This window comes from Rhinopithecus bieti, unplaced genomic scaffold (assembly GCF_001698545.2).
Source record: "Rhinopithecus bieti isolate Rb0 unplaced genomic scaffold, ASM169854v2 scaffold_110, whole genome shotgun sequence".
NCBI lineage: Eukaryota > Metazoa > Chordata > Mammalia > Primates > Cercopithecidae > Rhinopithecus > Rhinopithecus bieti.
The window spans coordinates 3,360,322-3,382,343 of record NW_016803311.1 but is presented as its reverse complement, the minus strand read 5'-3'; the positions used below and the strand labels follow the sequence as shown (position 1 = coordinate 3,382,343).

Here is a 22,022-nt window from a genome sequence, read left to right as displayed (position 1 = left end):
GTATGTATTTTACTTAGAGAAAACATTGAAATCTTTTTTTTTTTTTTTTTTACAGAACAAAAAAAATTTTTTTGAAATTCTTAAGATGTATATGGCTTCTAATTCATTAAATAGTATCAGGAAATTGAGCTAAATGTTTGAGTCAAAAATTCAGCTTGATAGAATGTGGCACAGCAATTGACTCAAAAAGACAGTTTGGCAGTTTTCCCAACTTAGCTGAAAATTTTAAAACTCCTTTTTTACCTCATGGAATAAGCCATTTTAATAATTTGTTGAACAGGCCAATAAAATTACTTCTTAAATAATGTAGTTTTAAAGAAATGATTTTGTTTGTTTTTCATAATGGTATCTTGGTTCAGATATTCATTCGTCAAACTGCGATTGTAGTTGCCTGATATTGAGAGCTTGTAATTATCACTCAGTGCTCATCACTGATCCCATTAAGCGCCTCTCCTCTATGGAATAAATATATGTAGACACTAAGATACTGGGAAAGGAATTCTCCTTTACTGTGGTTGAAAGTTTTCGTAATTATAAAGTAATAAGAGTTCTAGCCCATTGTTTTATTTAGAGAGAGGAGTACTCAGCAGCTGCTTTTATGTTACCTTTTTCTTGTTAGTGGCCAAATCCTTACTCTCTAAGGAACATTTTTGTTTTCAGAGAAAGAGAACAATAATTCTAAATATTAGCTGTATCTCTGAATATTAGCCGTTTCAAATGTTATATTATGCGTAAACAGCAATGCAGGTGAAAGGGAATTAAGTATAAATACCAAGACCTGGATGCTTTTTATACTTGTAGTTCAACTAATTAACAAATTAAATGAAACCTAAATTTAGTATTTCTGATCTGGGAGTTGAATATCAGTTTTTGCAATAGTGTATAATAAAATTGTATGTAAAGAGTTTTCATCACTGGTTACTGAATTCATGTAATTCTGTCTGTTTGGAGCTGTACATTCTGGACCATAACATAAAAGCTAATAGGCAAAATAGTGAAACACAACCAGTGGTTCTATAGGCAAGTAAGTTTCATCCTACCTCTAATTGATTCTGAGAGATAAAGAGAGGCAGGGGCCAGAATAGGAGGGGAAATAGACTTCGTCTTATATTGGGAGTTGAGCAGCTTGTACTACTAGAAAGCTAAAACCCTACTGCCATATTTATTCATGTATTTATTATTTAATATACCATTTGACCACATTTACATTCTTAATTTGGAAAGGAAAATGTTCTGCTTAAAGAGATAGTATATAGTAGATGAGCTGCACACTGTTTTATCAAGTTCATTCTAACATGCAGCCAAGGATGAGAACCACTGTTAGCAACAGTGGTGAATTTCATTAGAGGATTCATCTTGAGTAGTGTCCAGAGATTTTAGTTAGGCTTTTATACTGTTTTAAGGCTTTGGTGAGATTTCTAGCTTAGGAGCCTAATTACTATTTATACCTGTTCTTGTGAATATATATGATTCTCATAAAAAAGAAATGTATTATAATTGCCTTTTAGGAAATGTCTTTCAAAATTGCCTATTAAAATGTTAATATTAACCTTTACTTATGGATTGACTTAAAATCACTGGAACTACTAATTTATTTATAAATCCATTTTATGGCGTTTATACATTTTAGGATCTTTAAAAGGTAGTTTCTTATACAACTTATTTATTGTACAATATAGGAGAGAAAGCAGCTTAGGAATTCCTAAAGTGGGTTCTTAATTTGGAATATTAGAAATGACACCATATCTTCTAGGCAATCAGAGGGATCAGTAATGTCACACTGTTTAAAATGCTATCAGATAGTTTTCTTTTCATTTCTGTAAATTATGTTTCTGTGGGATTGGGAAACTATATGTTAGGAAATCGGGAGGTCAGGGATAAATTATTAATACTTCATAATGAGAATATCTAAATAGAAACACAGTGTTTCAGATCTTCAACTGTTGTATTTGCCAGTAAATTACCCAAAAGACAAGCATTTGAACATCCAGGAGTTCCCGTGACTAGGTGTCACGGCAACCACTGCCATTTCTTTTACTGTCCTAAGGTCAGATCAAAGTAAGCAGAACTCTCCTGCTCTGAATCTGTCATGGACAGTTGTGTTAGAATATGGTGAACCAGTGACTCTGAAATAGTGATTGTTTCTAGATGTGGTTTTGTGAAATATATTCCTGAATTATATGTTGTATTACAAGAGTCGTAACGGCTGTCGCAAGGACAATTAGCCATGTGTTAATATCTCACACTGATTAATCCGCAACACCTAATCAGAAAATCGTGGTCGTTCACTTTTAAAATATATGGAATACAGTCATGTAAGTGAAAGTTTATGTTTTGTTATATTGGGAGAGAAAATTTTAGGTGAAACCAGATCTTTCTTTTGATGCCATTATTTTGGTAGGACCAGATGGATCATACTTCCTCAGGTCATCATCCAAACAAAAAAAGAAAGGTAGCAGAGAGTGAATTTTGTAGTGCTTCTGTTTTATTAAGTACTTTTAATGCTGCAAAAGCAAAATGGAATGTATTGGAGTATCAGAGTAATATTGATGCAAGGATATGGAGATTTTAATCTAAATTGTACAAGTAAATATAAATGAAAAGTTACTTTCATATGTGTTGTAAAACGAAAATTTATTAAGTTTTCTTAAAATTCTGTGTTAACGTTCTGAGTCTGCATATGTACATATGCACTTTATATTTTGGACTTGCTCAGCTTTTATGTTCAGCAGAACTTTCCAAACAACTTCTCTGTTATAGAATAACTATATTAACTAAAATAAATAGGTTTACATTTACAAAGAAAACAGGTTGTTGGGGAAGCTAAGGCATATCTATATGTCAGAATGTTAAATCCTTAAAGGCCTTTAGGTTTGACCTTGTTTAACCCTTTTATTTTACAGTAAGGGTGCTGAGGCCCAGGGTTTTAAGTGTCTTGCCCAAATTTGGTTTCCTACTTAGTGACACAGCTGAAGCTGGAAGAACAAATCTGACAGCTCCCTCTCAAAGTTATTTTCATCATAGCATTCTGTTTAGAAGAAACAGGGCAACTCTGAATTTACAAATAAGCAAGTTGCTTGATTAGAAAGTAACAAATGGTGCTCACTTTGGCAGCACGTATACTAAAATTGGAATGATACAGAGATTAGCGTGGCCTCTGTGCAGGGATGGCATGCAAATTCATGAAGTGTTCCCTATTTTAAAAAAATACAAATTTTAAAAGACAGTAACAAATGCCGAATATTGCCAACATACATTTTATATTTTAATGTTATTTTTTGGTTTTGCAGCATTTCAGAAAAGAAAATTAAAGGTTTCTTTTGCTTTTAAGTAGTTTGGTGCAATAACTTTCTACCTGACTTTCTTGTTTTCCTATCAGCTTATATTTATGATTCTAAGTATCACATTTGTGTGTTCTGTAGATGTGTGAAAACTGTTAATATTTAATGGCAAGCCATGTGATTGAATCATGTTTTAAATCTCCTCTAACAGTATCCCAGTTTGGATACTGCAAAAGGAGTTGTTCCTTGTAGTGTCTATTATTTTAATAATGTAGTCTAACTCATATAATACAGTATCTATGACAATATTTGCAATTATATTTTGATATCACTGCAGTAACAGATGAAATTTATAAGCCAGTTGTAATTGATTTGTCAAAACAGTAGGTCCCTGACTGATTAAAAAAACCTTTACAGGAAATAACTTTTTTTCTTATAATATTTATAATCTTGTTAACCTTTGGAATTCTAAAACATAGATTGGATCTAATTGTTCTTGCCTATTATTTAGACGTTCTTGTGGTTTTAGATTTACTGCGAATAATGAGTGTTTTCAGATACACCACACAATGACAACTTGTCAGCTACTGTATTTATACGTGAGATAGACTAGTTTTAGAGATAACCGCATGATACCAATATATGAACTTCAGCTTAGTAGGCAACAAATCATGGCTTTTCAATTTCTCTTTCAGAACAAAGGAAGAATTATGCACGGGACAGTGTCAGCAGTGTGTCAGATGTATCTCAATACCGTGTTGAAGTAAGATGCTTTGGCATTTACTAGTATTTAGAGTGACACTTGAGGAACATAAATGTTGGAAGTTAAATCAGAATTCGGTTTTATTTCATTCTTATGATGTATTTTAAGTTGCACTGACCTTTTGTTTAGGTTTTTTAAAACAGATGTTACATGTAAAGTATCTTGTTAGTCTGTGGTCTATTTTCATAAAGAATGATTTAAAATCATAACTACCACTCATTTATCATTGCCAGTCTTATTTCATTTATTTATTTATTTATTTTGAGATGGTCTCGCTCTGTCGCCCAGGCTGGAGTGCAGTGGCCGGATCTCAGCTCACTGCAAGCTCCGCCTCCCAGGTTCATGCCATTCTCCTGCCTCAGCCTCCCGAGTAGCTGGGACTACAGGCGCCCGCCACCTCGCCCGGCTATATTTTTTTTGTATTTTTTAGTAGAGACGGGGTTTCACCTTGTTCGCCAGGATGGTCTCGATCTCCTGACCTCGTGATCCACCCGTCTCGGCCTCCCAAAGTGCTGGGATTACAGGCTTGAGCCACCGCGCCCGGCCCTTATTTCATTTAAAAAAGGATAATGGCTTCTACTTTGTACTGTAGAATCTTCTTGAAATTAAGCCTTTGACAGTTTCAGTGAGCAGTTTAGTTTCTAGTTTAACTAAAGTTATTACTAGTTCTAGTTAAATAAGGGNATAGACTTCGTCTTATATTGGGAGTTGAGCAGCTTGTACTACTAGAAAGCTAAAACCCTACTGCCATATTTATTCATGTATTTATTATTTAATATACCATTTGACCACATTTACATTCTTAATTTGGAAAGGAAAATGTTCTGCTTAAAGAGATAGTATATAGTAGATGAGCTGCACACTGTTTTATCAAGTTCATTCTAACATGCAGCCAAGGATGAGAACCACTGTTAGCAACAGTGGTGAATTTCATTAGAGGATTCATCTTGAGTAGTGTCCAGAGATTTTAGTTAGGCTTTTTATACTGTTTTAAGGCTTTGGTGAGATTTCTAGCTTAGGAGCCTAATTACTATTTATACCTGTTCTTGTGAATATATATGATTCTCATAAAAAAGAAATGTATTATAATTGCCTTTTAGGAAATGTCTTTCAAAATTGCCTATTAAAATGTTAATATTAACCTTTACTTATGGATTGACTTAAAAATCACTGGAACTACTAATTTATTTATAAATCCATTTTATGGCGTTTATACATTTTTAGGATCTTTAAAAGGTAGTTTCTTATACAACTTATTTATTGTACAATATAGGAGAGAAAGCAGCTTAGGAATTCCTAAAGTGGGTTCTTAATTTGGAATATTAGAAATGACACCATATCTTCTAGGCAATCAGAGGGATCAGTAATGTCACACTGTTTAAAAATGCTATCAGATAGTTTTTCTTTTCATTTCTGTAAATTATGTTTCTGTGGGATTGGGAAACTATATGTTAGGAAATCGGGAGGTCAGGGATAAATTATTAATACTTCATAATGAGAATATCTAAATAGAAACACAGTGTTTCAGATCTTCAACTGTTGTATTTGCCAGTAAATTACCCAAAAGACAAGCATTTGAACATCCAGGAGTTCCCGTGACTAGGTGTCACGGCAACCACTGCCATTTCTTTTACTGTCCTAAGGTCAGATCAAAGTAAGCAGAACTCTCCTGCTCTGAATCTGTCATGGACAGTTGTGTTAGAATATGGTGAACCAGTGACTCTGAAATAGTGATTGTTTCTAGATGTGGTTTTGTGAAATATATTCCTGAATTATATGTTGTATTACAAGAGTCGTAACGGCTGTCGCAAGGACAATTAGCCATGTGTTAATATCTCACACTGATTAATCCGCAACACCTAATCAGAAAAATCGTGGTCGTTCACTTTTTAAAAATATATGGAATACAGTCATGTAAGTGAAAGTTTATGTTTTGTTATATTGGGAGAGAAAATTTTAGGTGAAACCAGATCTTTCTTTTTGATGCCATTATTTTGGTAGGACCAGATGGATCATACTTCCTCAGGTCATCATCCAAACAAAAAAAGAAAGGTAGCAGAGAGTGAATTTTGTAGTGCTTCTGTTTTTATTAAGTACTTTTAATGCTGCAAAAGCAAAAATGGAATGTATTGGAGTATCAGAGTAATATTGATGCAAGGATATGGAGATTTTAATCTAAATTGTACAAGTAAATATAAATGAAAAGTTACTTTCATATGTGTTGTAAAACGAAAATTTATTAAGTTTTCTTAAAATTCTGTGTTAACGTTCTGAGTCTGCATATGTACATATGCACTTTATATTTTTGGACTTGCTCAGCTTTTATGTTCAGCAGAACTTTCCAAACAACTTCTCTGTTATAGAATAACTATATTAACTAAAATAAATAGGTTTACATTTACAAAGAAAACAGGTTGTTGGGGAAGCTAAGGCATATCTATATGTCAGAATGTTAAATCCTTAAAGGCCTTTAGGTTTGACCTTGTTTAACCCTTTTATTTTACAGTAAGGGTGCTGAGGCCCAGGGTTTTAAGTGTCTTGCCCAAATTTGGTTTCCTACTTAGTGACACAGCTGAAGCTGGAAGAACAAATCTGACAGCTCCCTCTCAAAGTTATTTTTCATCATAGCATTCTGTTTAGAAGAAACAGGGCAACTCTGAATTTACAAATAAGCAAGTTGCTTGATTAGAAAGTAACAAATGGTGCTCACTTTGGCAGCACGTATACTAAAATTGGAATGATACAGAGATTAGCGTGGCCTCTGTGCAGGGATGGCATGCAAATTCATGAAGTGTTCCCTATTTTAAAAAAATACAAATTTTAAAAAGACAGTAACAAATGCCGAATATTGCCAACATACATTTTATATTTTAATGTTATTTTTTGGTTTTGCAGCATTTCAGAAAAGAAAATTAAAGGTTTCTTTTTGCTTTTTAAGTAGTTTGGTGCAATAACTTTCTACCTGACTTTCTTGTTTTTCCTATCAGCTTATATTTATGATTCTAAGTATCACATTTGTGTGTTCTGTAGATGTGTGAAAACTGTTAATATTTAATGGCAAGCCATGTGATTGAATCATGTTTTAAATCTCCTCTAACAGTATCCCAGTTTGGATACTGCAAAAGGAGTTGTTCCTTGTAGTGTCTATTATTTTAATAATGTAGTCTAACTCATATAATACAGTATCTATGACAATATTTGCAATTATATTTTGATATCACTGCAGTAACAGATGAAATTTATAAGCCAGTTGTAATTGATTTGTCAAAACAGTAGGTCCCTGACTGATTAAAAAAACCTTTACAGGAAATAACTTTTTTTCTTATAATATTTATAATCTTGTTAACCTTTGGAATTCTAAAAACATAGATTGGATCTAATTGTTCTTGCCTATTATTTAGACGTTCTTGTGGTTTTTAGATTTACTGCGAATAATGAGTGTTTTCAGATACACCACACAATGACAACTTGTCAGCTACTGTATTTATACGTGAGATAGACTAGTTTTAGAGATAACCGCATGATACCAATATATGAACTTCAGCTTAGTAGGCAACAAATCATGGCTTTTTCAATTTCTCTTTCAGAACAAAGGAAGAATTATGCACGGGACAGTGTCAGCAGTGTGTCAGATGTATCTCAATACCGTGTTGAAGTAAGATGCTTTGGCATTTACTAGTATTTAGAGTGACACTTGAGGAACATAAATGTTGGAAGTTAAATCAGAATTCGGTTTTATTTCATTCTTATGATGTATTTTAAGTTGCACTGACCTTTTTGTTTAGGTTTTTTAAAACAGATGTTACATGTAAAGTATCTTGTTAGTCTGTGGTCTATTTTCATAAAGAATGATTTAAAATCATAACTACCACTCATTTATCATTGCCAGTCTTATTTCATTTATTTATTTATTTATTTTTGAGATGGTCTCGCTCTGTCGCCCAGGCTGGAGTGCAGTGGCCGGATCTCAGCTCACTGCAAGCTCCGCCTCCCAGGTTCATGCCATTCTCCTGCCTCAGCCTCCCGAGTAGCTGGGACTACAGGCGCCCGCCACCTCGCCCGGCTATATTTTTTTTGTATTTTTTAGTAGAGACGGGGTTTCACCTTGTTCGCCAGGATGGTCTCGATCTCCTGACCTCGTGATCCACCCGTCTCGGCCTCCCAAAGTGCTGGGATTACAGGCTTGAGCCACCGCGCCCGGCCCTTATTTCATTTAAAAAAGGATAATGGCTTCTACTTTGTACTGTAGAATCTTCTTGAAATTAAGCCTTTGACAGTTTCAGTGAGCAGTTTAGTTTCTAGTTTAACTAAAGTTATTACTAGTTCTAGTTAAATAAGGGTTCTTTTTAAGTTTTTGCTCTCTTTTAAGATATTTGCTCTTGGTTGGAATTTATCTAGATGACCTCTGCTTATAATAGAAAATATTTAAGCAGAGAAGTAATTTTTAAATTGCTCTTCTTTTCAGTTTTTTACCTATCTCAAGCATGCTTAATCAAATTTAAACAGTTTTGTTTCAGTAAGTGGTTTTAGTGGATTAAATAGTTTGACAGCTCCTGTAGACTAGAATTGTGCTGTTGCTACAATCAGTGTCCATAGTTTTAAAGCTCCGATACAGATAGCCTGCTGTTTAAATGCTGCTAGGTTCAGCATTTAAATAACCATAATAGAGAATAAAATAGGGAAAATTATACTTAAAGAGAATATTATTTAAGCTGTTAAGAAGTTGTTTTAATATCATGTTTATGTAGTTCAACATGGCTCAGTATGAAACAGATTTAGGTATCTTATGAGTCAAAACACCATTTCTTCTATTCAAAAAACCCCAAAAAACCCTGCTTGGCTTTATTCTCTCGTTAAAATAGTCATGAAGTTTTAAGAGCACTTTATGTTTGTCGTTCTCTGCTAGCTGACCTCAGGTTAATTTGATTTTCTTTTGGAAAATGTATTGGAAATGTAAGAGGTTGTATGTATTTGTATCTGTTATAAATCTTTTTCCTTTTTGCCAATCGTAAGCACTTGACTACATTTATCCTGGATCGGAAAGATGCTATGATCACTGTTGATGATGGAATAAGGAAGTTGAAATTGCTTGATGCCAAGGGCAAAGTGTGGACTCAAGATATGATTCTTCAAGTGGATGACAGAGCTGTGAGCCTGATTGATTTAGAATCAAAGGCAAGTGTGTAAAATTTATACTATTTTATTTTCAAGAAAATGCCACAAATATTAATGTTTACAGTCATTTCAGATTGTTTGAAAATGGGTGGAAGTTTGACAAAATAAAATGCTTACTTTATTTATAGAATGAACTGGAGAATTTTCCTTTAAACACAATCCAGCACTGCCAAGCTGTGATGCATTCATGCAGCTATGATTCAGTGCTTGCCCTGGTGTGCAAAGAGCCAACCCAGAACAAGCCAGATCTTCATCTTTTCCAGTGTGATGAGGTTAAGGTAAGAGAAAGGTGAAATTTTTGTTTCCTCTTTAAGCAGACGTTCTGGCAGCTTTTGAATTACCTATTTTGATAATATATCTCATATTAGGTACTAGATTTTTAGTTCCTGAGAATCTTGTAAGGAAAACAAATACCTTAGTATCTTCCCTAGGATTTCCATGGCAAGTAAATAAAGAAATTAGGGTGATGTTAATAAAATCAGGGGCAGGCAGAGTAGCTCACACTTGTAATCCCAGTGCTTTGGGAGGCCGAGTATGTAAGATGGCTTGAGGCCAGGACTTCAAGCCCAGCCTGGACAACATGGCAAGACCCAGTCTCTACTGAAAAAATTTAAAAAATTAGCCAGGTGTGGTTGTACACACTTGTAGTCTCAGCTACTCAGGTGGCTGAGGGAGGAAAATCTCTTGAGGCAGGAGTTGGAGATTATAGTGAGCTATAGTCGCCCCTCTGTACTCCAGCCTGGGCAACAGAGTGAGATTGTGTCTCTTAAAAATAAGAGGCATTCTGTTTTTTTTTTTTTTTTTTAAAGGGTAGATAATATATTAAATTCACATCAAATGCCTTAAACTTGTAATTAAAAATTGATTGTTCAGAAATCATGCTTTGTGGACAGTAAATAATCATGTAATTCTAATTTATTCTGCACTAATCACATAGCATGGACTACTGCAATGAAGTACTTAGACATTTCCCACGATATTGATTTAAAGTTCACCATTTAATTATGTGACTCGAATCATTGCCCAGGATTTGTAATTCCCAAATGATATGTGAAAATAGATGAGCCAGTAATAACAGGATGTGTCCTGAAAGTTTCTATTTCAAAGTACAGTGTAATTTCAAATGATTATAATTTGTGATGCTTTATTGGACCTTAGAAGTTATCTTCAACCTTGAATGTGTTTATTTCCGGAGTTGTTTTCTTTAAAAGAGAAATCATTTTGTGTTAATTGGTACTTTGCTAAAGCAGTGATTTAACATTTTGATGATACATTATAAAATATCCATGTAATTTTATTTTATAAAGAACTTTTAGGAGATTAGCACAGTCACTTGATCTTTTCTGTATTTTTTGACATTTAAAGATGATAGATAAAGTAAAATTGACTGTAAACTGTATTTTATAATTTTCTTCTAATTTCAATTTACATCATAGATGACTTTCTAAAAACCTTCTTCTAAAAGAACTGGCATTTAGGTAATTTGTGTAAGTGATATTCATCAGATTTTGTATAGGGCCTTTTGAAGGTCATAGTATATTATAATTTTGTAAGGTTAGATATATTCAATAAATATTAAAGGGAACATTTTGCTTTAAAATATAGTGAAATTTAATTCAAACATTTTATAAACCAGAGGCCTAAGTTAAAAAACATTTCAGATTCGATGTTTGTATCTGTACTCTAAAAAGTCCCCCTGGGAGCTAAAAGTTACTACGCCATAGTGTAAAGTTTCTGGATTTTAAGTTTGGGAACAAAGAGTTTGCTTTATTTGATATGGAATGGTAATGATAATGGATTCAAAATGTATTTACTGAATATAGTTCTGTCCTAACTCCAAAAGCTCGCATACGACCAAGCACTATATGCATTTACTCATTGGTTTCATACTCTGCATATGAGACATTTTCCCTTGGCTAGTTAAAATATAAACGCAATGAAAATGCAGTTTCTTTTATATGGCTCATTGTGCAATATTGGTTTTGATTTTTAAAGTTTCTTTATTATAGGACTTCATGCACTGCTCCTGCCCACCTTTGCAGCAAAATTTTTCTTAGAAATATAATAGCCCCAGTATAAGAAATTGACGATTCCTAGGCATCTTCAGTTTTTCTTTGGGTTTTTTTTTTTAATTATTTTTAATTGTCTTTTCATCTTCAATTTTAGTATCTTATGTAACAGAAAGCCTTTGACAGGATGTTTGTAATGTCTTATTGAAACTTAATGCTCGTAGGAAGTCACACTGGACTGGGATGCACTGGCACTCTCATTTAACGAGCAACATGACCTTGGCCAGGCCCTTTCATACAAGTACTCCTCAGTTTTATTAATTAGAAGGAACCGATGAGATGCTCTTTTAAATATCCTATCATTTCCAAAATTTTATGATTATCGATGCTTACTGTAAAAGAAATACAAGCGTACATATTTGAGAAAACATTACGTAGAACAAGGAGGCACAAACATAGATGGTGCATCTCATCAACATTCTAATATAGAGTGATAATCACTGGCTCTAAACAAACTTTGCAACCAAACAAAAACTTCTTACCTGTGAATCTCACATTGATCCCCAAGAAATATCTAACTGAATGTTCTTACTGGAAAAGTATTGGAAAAGTTAATTGTTTGTAGAAAGTTAACTTTTACCTGAAGTGACAAAATAAAGTGGTTACCCAAAGGGGTACAACCTAGTGTTGGTGTTTATCTCACGGGTGTAGTGGATTTGCCTTAAACCCAAATATTTGTTTTGCTCAGTTAATAGATATCCAGTGGATCTTGAGGATGAGAAAGGGAAGGAACTCTGTTTGTTCTATGTGTGGGAATTTCTAACCCCTTAATTTCTTCCCAATTAGAGATTTTTACTCAGTTTCATTTTTAGCATATGCATATCCTTTCTTTGCCTTCTTCATTTCCTTTATTCAAGGATAGTTTCCCTTTAAGATAATCTTTAAACATTTCTTCAGTGTTTAAAATCTTGTCATTATATAGTTCACCATTATAAAAACCACAAGAGTCATGTTTCGCAACATTTTATAAAAGACTTTTACATCAAGATACTTACTGATTCAGACAAGGAACAATCCCTTTTCCTGTTTTAAACTACATATCAAGACTCAGAAAAATCTATCAACTTTCAGGTAACTTGTATCTCCTTGCAGGCAAACCTAATTAGTGAAGATATTGAAAGTGCAGTCAGTGACAGTAAAGGAGGGAAACAGAAGAGGCGGCCTGATGCCCTGAGGTAAAATTATTAAAAGAAATCAAGGGGTGGAATTGATTTGTTTCTAAGGCTTTTTTCCCCCAAAGAGTTAGAAGAATTATTTTCCATGGAAGTATATTATTATATTGTATAGATCATAACCTGTAGTCTCAACACATTTGTTCTCCCAAGTTTGTCAGTGCGTTTGCTCCTTTGCTCTCCGTATTTTTGGTCTTTCTCTGATACGGCTTCACTTGCGTTGGAAGTCACAGAGTCATGAAAGATGAGTGGCATTTGAAGAGAAGGTATCCTAGGGAAATACAAGCTAGACAGTAGGATTGTAATTGTTCCATGGCTCTTCCAAATCACATGAGACTCAGAAAGAAAATCAACCTAGTTTTCAGCTGACTGTTAATTTTTTTTTATTTCATATGCATTCATGAATATGCATCATATGGAATGCTTAGGAAATCCTTATTGCCCCTTGACATAGTTGTTTCTGAATTTTAATAACTAGTACCACAAGTTGAGTTAATTGATATGTTATAGAAATAGAGATGGTAAAAATTCTATTTGTTTTCATCTTTTTAAGGATGATTTCCAACGCAGACCCTGGTATACCGCCTCCACCCAGAGCTCCTGCCCCTGCGCCCCCTGGGACCGTCACCCAGGTGGATGTTAGAAGTCGAGTGGCAGCCTGGTCTGCATGGGCAGCTGACCAAGGGGACTGTGAGTCTTCCTAGAATTAATACTTATTGAACACTTACTTTGGGTTGGGGCATAGGTCTTGCTTTCAAATTCTGATGCTGATTTCAGAACTGAAGCTTGAGGTTACTTTTTAAAAAAATCAAATCTGGCTGGGCTCAGTGTCTCATGCCTGTAATCCCAGCACTTTGGGAGGCTGTGAGGCGAGCGGATCACCTGAGGCCAGGAGTTCGAGATCAGCCTGACCAATATGATGAAACCCTGTCTGTACTAAAATACTAAAATTAGGTGGGCGTGGTGGCATGCACCTGTAATCCCAGCTACTGGGATGGCTGATACAGGAGAATCGCTTGAACCTGAGAGGCAGAGGTTGCAATGAGCTGAGATCACGCCATTGCACTCCAGCCTGGACAACAAGAGCAAAACTCCATTTCAAAAANTGTAATCCCAGCACTTTGGGAGGCTGTGAGGCGAGCGGATCACCTGAGGCCAGGAGTTCGAGATCAGCCTGACCAATATGATGAAACCCTGTCTGTACTAAAAATACTAAAATTAGGTGGGCGTGGTGGCATGCACCTGTAATCCCAGCTACTGGGATGGCTGATACAGGAGAATCGCTTGAACCTGAGAGGCAGAGGTTGCAATGAGCTGAGATCACGCCATTGCACTCCAGCCTGGACAACAAGAGCAAAACTTCATTTCAGAAAAAAAAAAAAAAAAAAAAAAAAAAAAATCAAATCTTAGGTGAAAGAAAGTTAAGCCTTGAATTTTGTTAAGATTATTATCTGTAAGAGTTTAGACTCACCATTTAATAAGTATGGTGTTAGGGTTAGAGTCTTTTTTTTTTTAATGCTGAGAGAGGAAGTTTCACTTGATTGACAGTTAAAAAGATGGCAACAAAATATGTACTGGTTTTTTTTAAAGACCGCACTTAAAATTATTTCCAGTTTTTATTATTTAACTACAGTCCCTTTTTGGACAAGTTTGTCATATTGATGGAAAGGTTGTCAGGACAGTGGTTGGCTGCTGGCAGTGGAGAAGGGTAAAAGGTATTCATCATACGACTGTACTTGTCAAGTGGGCCCTATGAGCGTGGCATCATTTCACCTTGGCATTCTGTTTAAAAACAATTATAACATAGAACTTAGTGTTACTTTTTTAAAAAAATATAACCTTATATATTTTTATTATACAAATAATCATTATGTAAAATTTGAAAAATTTGGAATGTATAAAACTTGGAACTGTATAACTAGGGAAATAAATTCATCTGTAATTTTCTTCATCCTGTTGACAAGTTGATTTTACTTTCTAGTCTTATTTCTTAAACAATAAAGTTCATGTTGTATACACAGTTTTGAATACTGATTTTTAGAATTTTATGATGCATATTTTGCCATATAACATTTTAAAAGTTGATTTTGATGAATATATAATTGTTTATATTATCATTTTCAACCATTCTCAATTTTGAAATATTATTTCATAGTTTATTTTTTATCAATAATGATGGACATCTTCATTTATAAATCTTTGACCATATCTCTGGTTATTTCCATAGGATAGATTTCTAGAAGTGAAATTATGGGCCAAGAATATTAGCCTTTAAAAAACTCTTGACACATATTGCCAAACAACTTCCTAAAAACACTGAATTATAATTTCCTACTTGCTTAAAAAAAACCTCCCTGTTTTAGCTTATGTTGCTATAAAGTCATTTTTTTAAATTTAATGTGTATCTGTCTTATTAGTAATATATTCATTAAAATAGACAAGTTAGGACATCATTATATTACTAAACAACCAAAGCAACTCAGTGGATAGCCTTCTAGTGCTAAAAGTCACCTGACATTTTGGTGGGCTATCTTTTCTTAGTGTGTAATTTTTGATGAATTATATTGCTAGATCCTGTAGCTAAATGTTTGAATGGAAATATGGTGTAGGGGTCTGAGCATTCAGACAGATAACAACAGTTCTGTAAGTCTGCTGTGGAAAAATGAGAGCTGCTATCTACTGCTTCATCAGTAATAACTGAGATCTCATTGTGTTTCACCTGTGTTTTAGTGTTACTTTTATATGTTAGAATATTTTACTAGAATCTGAAATGTTTATAACTAAAAAATGCCTTAAAATGTGTTTGGTCTAGTCTCTTCATTTTAAGGGCGAATAAGTTGTGATTCAGCAGGCTTGAATCTGATGAACGCTAGAGCCTCATTCTTTTGCCTCTACTGCAGTGGGACTTCTTAACTTTCTAATTCTTTTTTTTTTTTTTTGAGAGAGAGTCTCCCTGTCTCCCAGGCTGGAGTGGCCTGATCTTGGCTCACTGCAAGCTCCGCCTCCCGGGTTCACGCCATTCTCCTGCCTCAGCCTCCGGAGTAGCTGGGACTACAGGCGCCCACCACCACGGGCCAGCCAATTTTTTGTATTTTTAGTAGAAATGGGGTTTCACCGTGTTAGCCAGGATGGTCTAGATCTCCTGACGTCGTGATCTGCCCGCCTCGGCCTCCCAAAGTGCTGGGATTACAGGCGTGAGCCACCGCGCCTGGCCAACTTTCTTATTCTTTAACCAATAAAGTATTATTCACACAGGGTATCTGGCACTATAGTTAAACGATATAACTCATTTCCAAAAATGAGGCACCTCGGACTCTTCTTTGGATGTGCAGGGTAAAAGTTGGGCTCCGAAGCAAGACCTGATCTGTCCACCTGCGTGGTCTTGGGAAGTTGTCTCTCTGTACTTCAGCCTCATCTCTAAAATGCGGATAATAATTCATGGGTTGCTGTGAATCTGAAAGTAAATAATGTTTATGATAGTACCGACTACAGAATAGGAAGCATAATTTGTGGTTCTCATTTTGCCAAATTGAGTTCGTTTTCTTTCTGAATTGTTTTCTATTTTGTTTAGGTTTCTTGTATTCTTAAAGGTTTTTTCGGAGGTTTAAATGTAAGCCGAGCTACCGAATATATGAAAAAAAGTCTTTGATGCATTCATTTAAAAAAAATTAATAGAGCTATGTAGTTTAATTTTGTAAGTTTCTGTTTTCATAAATTATGTAAATTTGTATTGATCTGCTTTGTATTTAAAATGTTTAAAATACAGTAATTTATTGTATTCTGTACTTTTTGTGTACTTATGGTGTTTTTGTTGTTACTGTTTTGATGAAGAGGGTCTGAAGTAGAGGAAGGATAAGACAAGCTTACAGACATTCTGAACAAACCTGTAAAAATATATGTTGAACCTTATATATATTATATAATGTATATATAATACATCTTGTATGATGTATATATAATACATAATATATATATGTTGAACCATATATATATATATACACACTTTTTTTTTTTTTTTTTTTTGAGATGGAGTCTCGCTCTATCACCCAGGCTGGAGTGCAGTGGTTCGATCTCAGCTCACTGCAGTCTCTGCCTCCTGGGTTCAAGCGATTCTCCTGCCTCAGCCTCCTAAGTAGCTGAGATTACAGGCGCATGCCACCATACCTGGCTAATTTTTGTATTTTTAGTAGAGACGGGGTTTCACCATGTTAGCCAAGATTGTCTTGATCTCCTGACCTCGTGATCCTCCCGCCTCAGCCTCCAAAAGTGCTGGAATTACAGGCGTGTGCCGCTGTGCCCTGCCGAACCTAATATAATTTATAATAAAGAGAGAATTTATCCCTAGGGTTTCTGAGCTTTCATTAAATTTTATCTGAAATATTTTCTGCAATGTCATCTGTTTAAACTAAGTGAGACAAGGCTTTCAGAACTTTACTTTGCCACTAGACTAAACAGAAGACTTATTATTCAGATTTGGCCTGGATCCAGTCCAGTTTTTAGTTGGAAAGCCCCTCAAGAGGAGTGTCTTTCTGGTTCCTCTGAAGGCTCTGGCTGACTCAGGCTGAACTGCTTCTCCTTTGAATCCCTGAGGTATATCTACCCCTGACTTCCAAAGGTGATCTCTGTGGAATAGCGCCAGTGGCACTAGGGTTCCTAGTTGTGTCTCAGACCTGACAGAGCCCAAGAAATACTATATCTCCCTGTCACTGTGCCCTCCAAATGATATATTTTGGGGACCTCTGTAGAGTTCCTAATAGCTATTTCAACCTCAACTTAGTGCTTTCTGTGGTAGTCCACTACAGCCAAGGTAGCAGCTAACTATGTGTAAAATAGTAGCTAACTGGCAAGATTTCATAGGTAGAAATTTTAATTATCTTAAAGTAGTTAACAGCCACTAATTAAGTTTCATAAGACATGGTTATTTCTTCTTTCTTTTTTTTTTTGTTGGCAAGTGTTCCAGTTATAGGTAAAGTTAGTGCATAGGAAGAATAGCAATACAAAGTTTCCAATATTTTTTTGCAGTTCTCTGTATTGAACATCATGAGTCATGATGATGTATCATGAGTTGTATTTCCATTTGTGGTGTTTCATTTCTGTTGTTCCATCCATATATTTTAAAATTAATTCTTCCATGAAATATCTGTAACAACTCTCTGTGTTTAGAGGTAGTATTAACTGACTCATACCAGGAAGGAGTTCATGATAATAACTTCATGAGTAACATCATGCTCTAGCCAACTGAGCAACCTTAATATCTTGAATGGACATTTATTTTTTAATGTGAAAATTTCTGTCTGCTTTTAAAGCTTGTAGCTTCAAATTAATGAGCCCAATATTGTGGGTTTTAAGCTTAATTACACTTAAATTTTAAGAAGCACTCTGCTGTCAGAACTCCCAAAGCTTTACTGTGGTCACAGTATTGGAATGTATAAAAATTATAGCTCTGTTGCATTAGAACTTAGTTGACCAGCTTTTGAGAAGTAAAAGCTTAACTGCTGGTTTATATTTCTGGCTTGTGTAGGAATTAAATGGTGCTAAGTTAAGGTTGGTTCTACAGGTAGCTGACTCAGGGAAGAGAGAGAATAGAGGGGATATTACAAGTTAAATAAACATCATAAAGGTGAGAGGACCAATACTTAAGCTCTGCCCAGGTGCTCCTGTTAGTGTTGACAAGGATGCATTTCATGGCTGATGAGCACAGTTTTGACTTGTGTATCCAGTGGAGGTGTTCCCTTTTGCGAATGGTCCTCCTTTTAAACTAATTTTTATGTTTTAATTGCCTATATTGGTATTGTGTGAGTAAAAGGTTGAAAGACATGATTCTCCTTTCTACAGTTGAGAAACCAAGGCAGTATCATGAGCAGGAAGAAACGCCTGAGATGATGGCAGCCCGCATTGACAGAGATGTGGTAAGTATAGGAGTCGCTTTTAGATCATTGGCTTTTTTTTTTTTTTAAGAGGAAAAAAAACTTCATAAGAAAATGAAGCTAATTTAAATAAAGATGTTTTATGGAAACTGTGTTTTCTGTTTCCAGTGATGGTTATGCCCTTTGAATTAGTTTTTGCCTTAACCATTTTTGCCTTTATGCCAGTATTTAGTTAGTAGACTTGGGCTGTGATAGAAGAATCAGCATATTAACTAGTTTACATTGGAACTTAGGCTGAATTATTAGCTGTCAGGAATGGTGCAGTTTTTATTGTATTATAGTTTGTAATTCATAATTGAAATATCTTTTTAATATGTCTTCTTGGCATTTATTAACAGTGTATTTTAGAATAAACAAAAAAGTTAAGTGGCATTTTTAAAGGATAGATTTGTAAATTGTAATGCTTTTGTAAAAGATAATGCTACATTTGTTTTCATTTCTTCATAGTGATTTACAGAATGAGAATGCTGTAAATGCTTTATTATAGCATTCTCATTCTATAAATGAGATATAGAATATACTGTTAATATAATTACTTTTTATACTATACACATGTTACTAGCTTATTGAGAAATAAATACTGAAAGGAATTTGAAATTTGGAATTCGATTTTTATATCACACTATTACGTGTTATACTGAAAAGTTTATTTAACCCCAATTTCTAGTCTTAAATTAGAAGAATGTCAGGTTTCACACATACTGGAGAAAGGCAACTAAGACTATAGTATGTAAGATAATCAAATTCATTCCAGTGATCTCTGATAGCATGGTGCATTATTCTATTTTGTCACGTGGAAATTCTTATTAATGCTTAGTATCATAGATTAGCTATTAGGTTATCACAGCAATCTGTGTACCTTTAATTCCATGAAATAATGTTGTCAGTGCTTTATTGGAACATTTATCAGTAAAGCAAAAATGTCAGTGCTCTGCTAACAAAACGTAGTTTAGAATTTTCCTCCTAACTGTGTGGGAGAACACTGGGAAAATTAGAGCAATTGAAAATAATAATCCAAGTAGTTATTGTGAATGCTTCCTTGATGACATTGAAAATAGAGCAAAAGTAAGCTAAAGAAAAATGTAAATGTCAGATGTTGGCTACAGGTATATTTAGTTTGATTCTTGTAATTAGTAATAAACTTGAAATTGGCATGTGGGCTGCTACTTTTTCTAAAAAAACCTTTCTGTTATTTACTAACAGTGTACAGCTAAGGTAAACATTTTGTTTTATATTTTATTCTATAATTTCTAATTTCAGCAAATCTTAAACCACATTTTGGATGACATTGAATTTTTTATCACGAAACTCCAAAAAGCAGCAGAAGCATTTTCTGAACTTTCTAAAAGGAAGAAAAATAAGAAAGGTAAAAAGAAAGGACCAGGAGGTAAGTTGGATTTTCTTAATCTTCTAATGACTGGTTAGAACTCCAGTACTGGCTGGGCGCAGTGCCTCACCCCTGTAATCCAGCACTTTGGGAGGCTGAGGTGGGCAGATCACCTGAAGTCAGGAGTTTGAGACCAGCCTGTCCAATGTGATGAAACCTCATCTCTATAAAAATACAAAAATTAGCTGGGCATGGTGGCATGTGCCTGTAATCGCAGCTACTCCGGAGGCTGAGACAGGAGAATCGCTTGAACCTGGCGGAGGTTGCAGTGAGCCGAGGTGGCGCCAATGCACTCCGGCCTGGGCAATGAGAGTGAAACTCTGTGTCAAAAAAAAAAAAAAAGAACTCTGGTACTAGGCAGAGTTTTGACCCTCATGAACTGCTTAGCAAAACTTCGTTGATTGTGGACTAGGGTTCCTCTTCTAGTTTTGGGGTAGCACCTGAGATTTAGGCAAAGAGTAAGATGAACTCAGGAAGAGTCCATTTTGGTTATAAGTCAGCTATATAGTGAAGAAAGATCCTGGAATATTTTACCTAAATCGCAGAGACTCTGAGATTCAGGCAGTGATCATCTGTCTGTAGTTTTGATTAGTTATTGTAAAATTAAGTGTCTGTTAAAGAAAGACATAGCTCTATTCTTCTTATATTTGAATTTATTCTGTTATCAACTAGAACCATATTATTTGTTAAATAAAAGGGTTGACTTATTAAAATATTTAAAAGTTTCAATGGATTTGAATTTTTTATCACAAAACTTTAAACAGTACATTCAGGTCACATATGAAGTCACATATAGACAATTTTGAAGTATGCTGCTGTTCAGCTATTTAAAATGGCCTCAGCTATATAAAATTAAACTTATGGAAGTAATGTTTATACTTCCGCTGACAAAATGGTAGAGATGGAAAGATATAAAATAGTAAATAAATATCCCTTACATTACAGATAATTTCCAAATCTTTCTCTACCACATATTTATATGATAAGCATATCACCTTTGGCTTTGTCTTCTACATGTGAATACATGAATGTGCGTCCTCTCCACATATTCTGAAATTAAGTACTATTGCTTCCTGGTATCATAAACCACTTACTCCTTTTGAAATTCTCTGTGAAAGATATACTATCCTCTTGATCACCCAGATTGAAAACCACAGATTCTTCTATGACTTCATTCTCTAGCTTGTAGCCAACATCAATTTTATTTTCTCAACATCTCCTATATCCAGTTATTTCCCTTTTTTCATATCCAGTTCAAGCTACTATCATTTTTTTTACCCTGCTTTCTAAGCAGTTTTAAGCCTCCACTTTTTCATGCTGTGAGAACAATCTTCAAAAGCGTTCAGCCACTTCATGCTTCTGCTGTAAAGCACGCTAGTTCCACGTTCTGTTGATTTAAGTACAACTGTTCACCCTGGAAATCAAGGGTATCCACAATCTAACCTTGATCTACCCTTCCATTCTCATGTTTCTCTGCTTTTGTTTGTTGTTTCATATACATGCAATTCCCCCTTTCCTTGTTTTTGCTTATGCTGTTTTATACAACCATGATGTTTTTCCCACCACATCGCCCTGGACCAAACTTTTTCAAATCCCATCTTAGAGGCTACTTTCTCCATCTAATACCTTTTAAGTATCCATTTCCTTATCTCCCAACCAGGTAAGTCTCTTCTCATAACGATTGGTATTGTCTTGTTATTTATCTGATTCATGTGTTTTATTAGCTTTTAAGGCATGGCTTGTCACTTACTCACTTTTATACCCTTCACAATGATAAGCACAATGCCTGCCATAGAGAAAGGCTACAATGTATGTTTATGAAATTAAATGAGTTATTTGTAGTGCCTAAAGACAGAGCAATCCATTTTGAACTTTGTATCTTCTCAGTTTCTTACAGTCAGACTATGAGATGTAGCCCAGTAGCTAGGTAGCATGTCTGATGAGATCCTCAAATTTTACAGACATAAATGTGGTTTTGTTTTCCATTTAATAAATTTTCTTGGATTTTGCTCTGATCTCCTCCTCTTGCTTATTTCATTAGAGGGTGTCTTAACGCTGCGGGCAAAACCTCCACCTCCTGATGAATTTCTTGACTGTTTCCAAAAGTTTAAACATGGATTTAACCTTCTGGTAAGTGAAATTTATGTATATAGAATTAGAAGAAATAAATGAAAAAGATGAAAGTCTAGTCAGGATGTTTCTGATTAAATTAAGAAATAAAATTGTTTTATAGATTTTTGGGGGGTAT

General features: G+C 34.7%; 1 protein-coding gene across 7 annotated transcripts in view; it reads left to right on the top strand.

Moving 5' to 3' along the window:
• The window catches only part of EPS8 (EGFR pathway substrate 8, signaling adaptor), a 181,941-nt gene that overhangs the window by 121,279 nt on the left and 38,640 nt on the right, over positions 1–22,022 (top strand). For 6 of the 7 annotated variants that reach the window (XM_017873718.1, XM_017873734.1, XM_017873728.1 and 3 more), the window contains 8 exons: positions 3,977–4,044; positions 9,058–9,219; positions 9,348–9,497; positions 12,381–12,463; positions 13,014–13,150; positions 18,296–18,369; positions 19,648–19,774; positions 21,816–21,904. In XM_017873718.1, the coding sequence (XP_017729207.1) occupies positions 3,977–4,044; positions 9,058–9,219; positions 9,348–9,497; positions 12,381–12,463; positions 13,014–13,150; positions 18,296–18,369; positions 19,648–19,774; positions 21,816–21,904 (890 nt within the window). Of the gene's footprint in view, positions 1–3,976; positions 4,045–7,627; positions 7,700–9,057; positions 9,220–9,347; positions 9,498–12,380; positions 12,464–13,013; positions 13,151–18,295; positions 18,370–19,647; positions 19,775–21,815; positions 21,905–22,022 lie in introns of those variants that run through there. The other variant, XM_017873754.1, reaches the window with a different exon arrangement.